At 41.3% G+C, this 1,800-nt stretch overlaps 1 protein-coding gene across 1 annotated transcript in view; it reads right to left on the reverse strand.

The window, feature by feature from the left end:
• LOC107695141 (E3 ubiquitin-protein ligase SMURF2-like) overlaps positions 1-1,800 on the reverse strand; it is a 55,144-nt gene that overhangs the window by 2,000 nt on the left and 51,344 nt on the right. The window contains exons 16-19 of the mRNA XM_016494955.1: positions 1,482-1,619; positions 689-809; positions 343-544; positions 177-252 (exon numbers count right to left, since the gene is read on the reverse strand). Of these exons, the coding sequence (XP_016350441.1) occupies positions 177-252; positions 343-544; positions 689-809; positions 1,482-1,619 (537 nt within the window). The remainder of the gene's footprint in view (positions 1-176; positions 253-342; positions 545-688; positions 810-1,481; positions 1,620-1,800) is intronic.

The following is a 1,800-nucleotide window of genomic DNA, read 5'->3' on the forward strand; positions in this document are numbered from 1 at the left end:
ACTTTTGGGGGGTTTTCCACTGGGTACAGTACCTGGTACTTTATATATATATATATATATATATATATATATGCATTGCATTATACTGACTGTTGACTACACTGCTCTCTAAATATTGGCACTATCCTTTGAAAAACCCATATTGGTTGACAACTAGTCTATAGAAATGTGCTCACCAAGTGTGTGCTTTGGGCAGGTTGTTGGTGCTGGCGTCGATCTGATGGATGGTGAAGAGACGTGGTCCAGCAGCACCTGGATCATACAGCGTTTCAGAGCAAACATATATGTATGATTATCCTTTCTAGATCCTGAATGAGAAACATGCTAAAGGACATCAGGTACCTTGCAGGGCTTTGAATCCTTGCAGTGGGACTCTGGAGGAGCCGGTGACAAACTGCAGCAGTCTGGCTCTCCTCTCCTCATCATACGACTCCACGGCCCGCCAGAACCACTTCACGATGTTACTGTCAGACGTGCAGTGCTTCAGACGGGTGTTTGACTTCCAGTCGTTGATGTCGATCTTCCCGAGTCCACACACAATAAGCTGAAATTGAGACACACTTGAATCATTAGCCATGCTCTGATATAGCAAATGAAATATGCCCTTTTACACATTTATCAAGACCAAGAAATCAAGTCGATTGCCTGGTTGAAGTGGATTTATGTTTCTTGAAGTAAGTTTTCATACCTCCAACTCTTTCTCATCAAACGCCTTGAGTAGGTGCTGTGGGATGACCTCATTAAAGCCTTTCTGCAGGGCCAGGAACTGAGCCTCGATGCCCCTCAGGAACCGCCAGTTCACATACAGCCTGCACAAAAACACGAACAAGACACTTAGGCTATGTTCAGACTGCCAGAAAAAAAAATCTGATTTTTTTTGCATATCCAGATGTTATCCAGATGGGTTTTTGAAAGTCTAGACAGCAAAAAAACACATGCAAATTAGATTTTTTTCCTCAAATCTGATTCAAACCACATTTGAAGGTAGTTTGAAATGTGATTCCTATCAGATTTTTACAGATGCCTCTCAGTCTGGATGCTCTGGCTGCTCAAATCGGATTTCAAATGATCTTTTGCATCACTCTTAACATGACACGCAACGATAACATCAAAACTGGGCACAGAAATGCCGGAAGCATTCGTACGGTATTCAAAGAAAACTACAAAACAGAACATCACACTGTATACTACTCTACTAATATTTTTTTTGCGTGAGATGATGCACCTCCACTTTTTCTGCATCCATTTTGAAAGTCTCGTCACATATTTGGCTACGCCTACATCATTACCAAAGCAACCCATGCAGAGAGGTTGGTTATGTCACACAAATCTGATTTGATCACTTTCAATAGTGTCGACAGTCTGCCAGAAAAGACCTGATATGAGAAAAATCAGATTTGCCTGCAGTCTGAACAGCCCTAATGACATCTGCAGAGACACATTAGACAGGGAGGAGGAAGGTGTTCAGAGGCCACACTCACCTCACATACTCCTTCTTGGTGTCCTGGGTGACAGGGATGCTCTTGCCGTTGGGTTTGAGCTCGTGTTGAATGATCTCTCCGTATGCATTGTGTTCGACACAGAATGTGTGGTCCAACACCCCAGTGATGTCATTATCTCTAAACACAGACAACAGAAAAAAATTAAATTATTATTAGATTAATTATGCATCCCCCCCAAAAAATAAATAAATACAGGTGCATCTCAATAAATTAGAATGTCGTGGAAAAGTTCATTTATTTCAGTAATTCAACTCAAATTGTGAAACTCGTGTATTAAATAAATTCAATGCACACAGAC

The sequence above is a fragment of the Sinocyclocheilus anshuiensis genome, unplaced genomic scaffold, assembly GCF_001515605.1.
Source record: "Sinocyclocheilus anshuiensis isolate Anshui unplaced genomic scaffold, SAMN03320099.WGS_v1.1 scaffold434, whole genome shotgun sequence".
Taxonomy (NCBI): Eukaryota; Metazoa; Chordata; class Actinopteri; order Cypriniformes; family Cyprinidae; genus Sinocyclocheilus; species Sinocyclocheilus anshuiensis.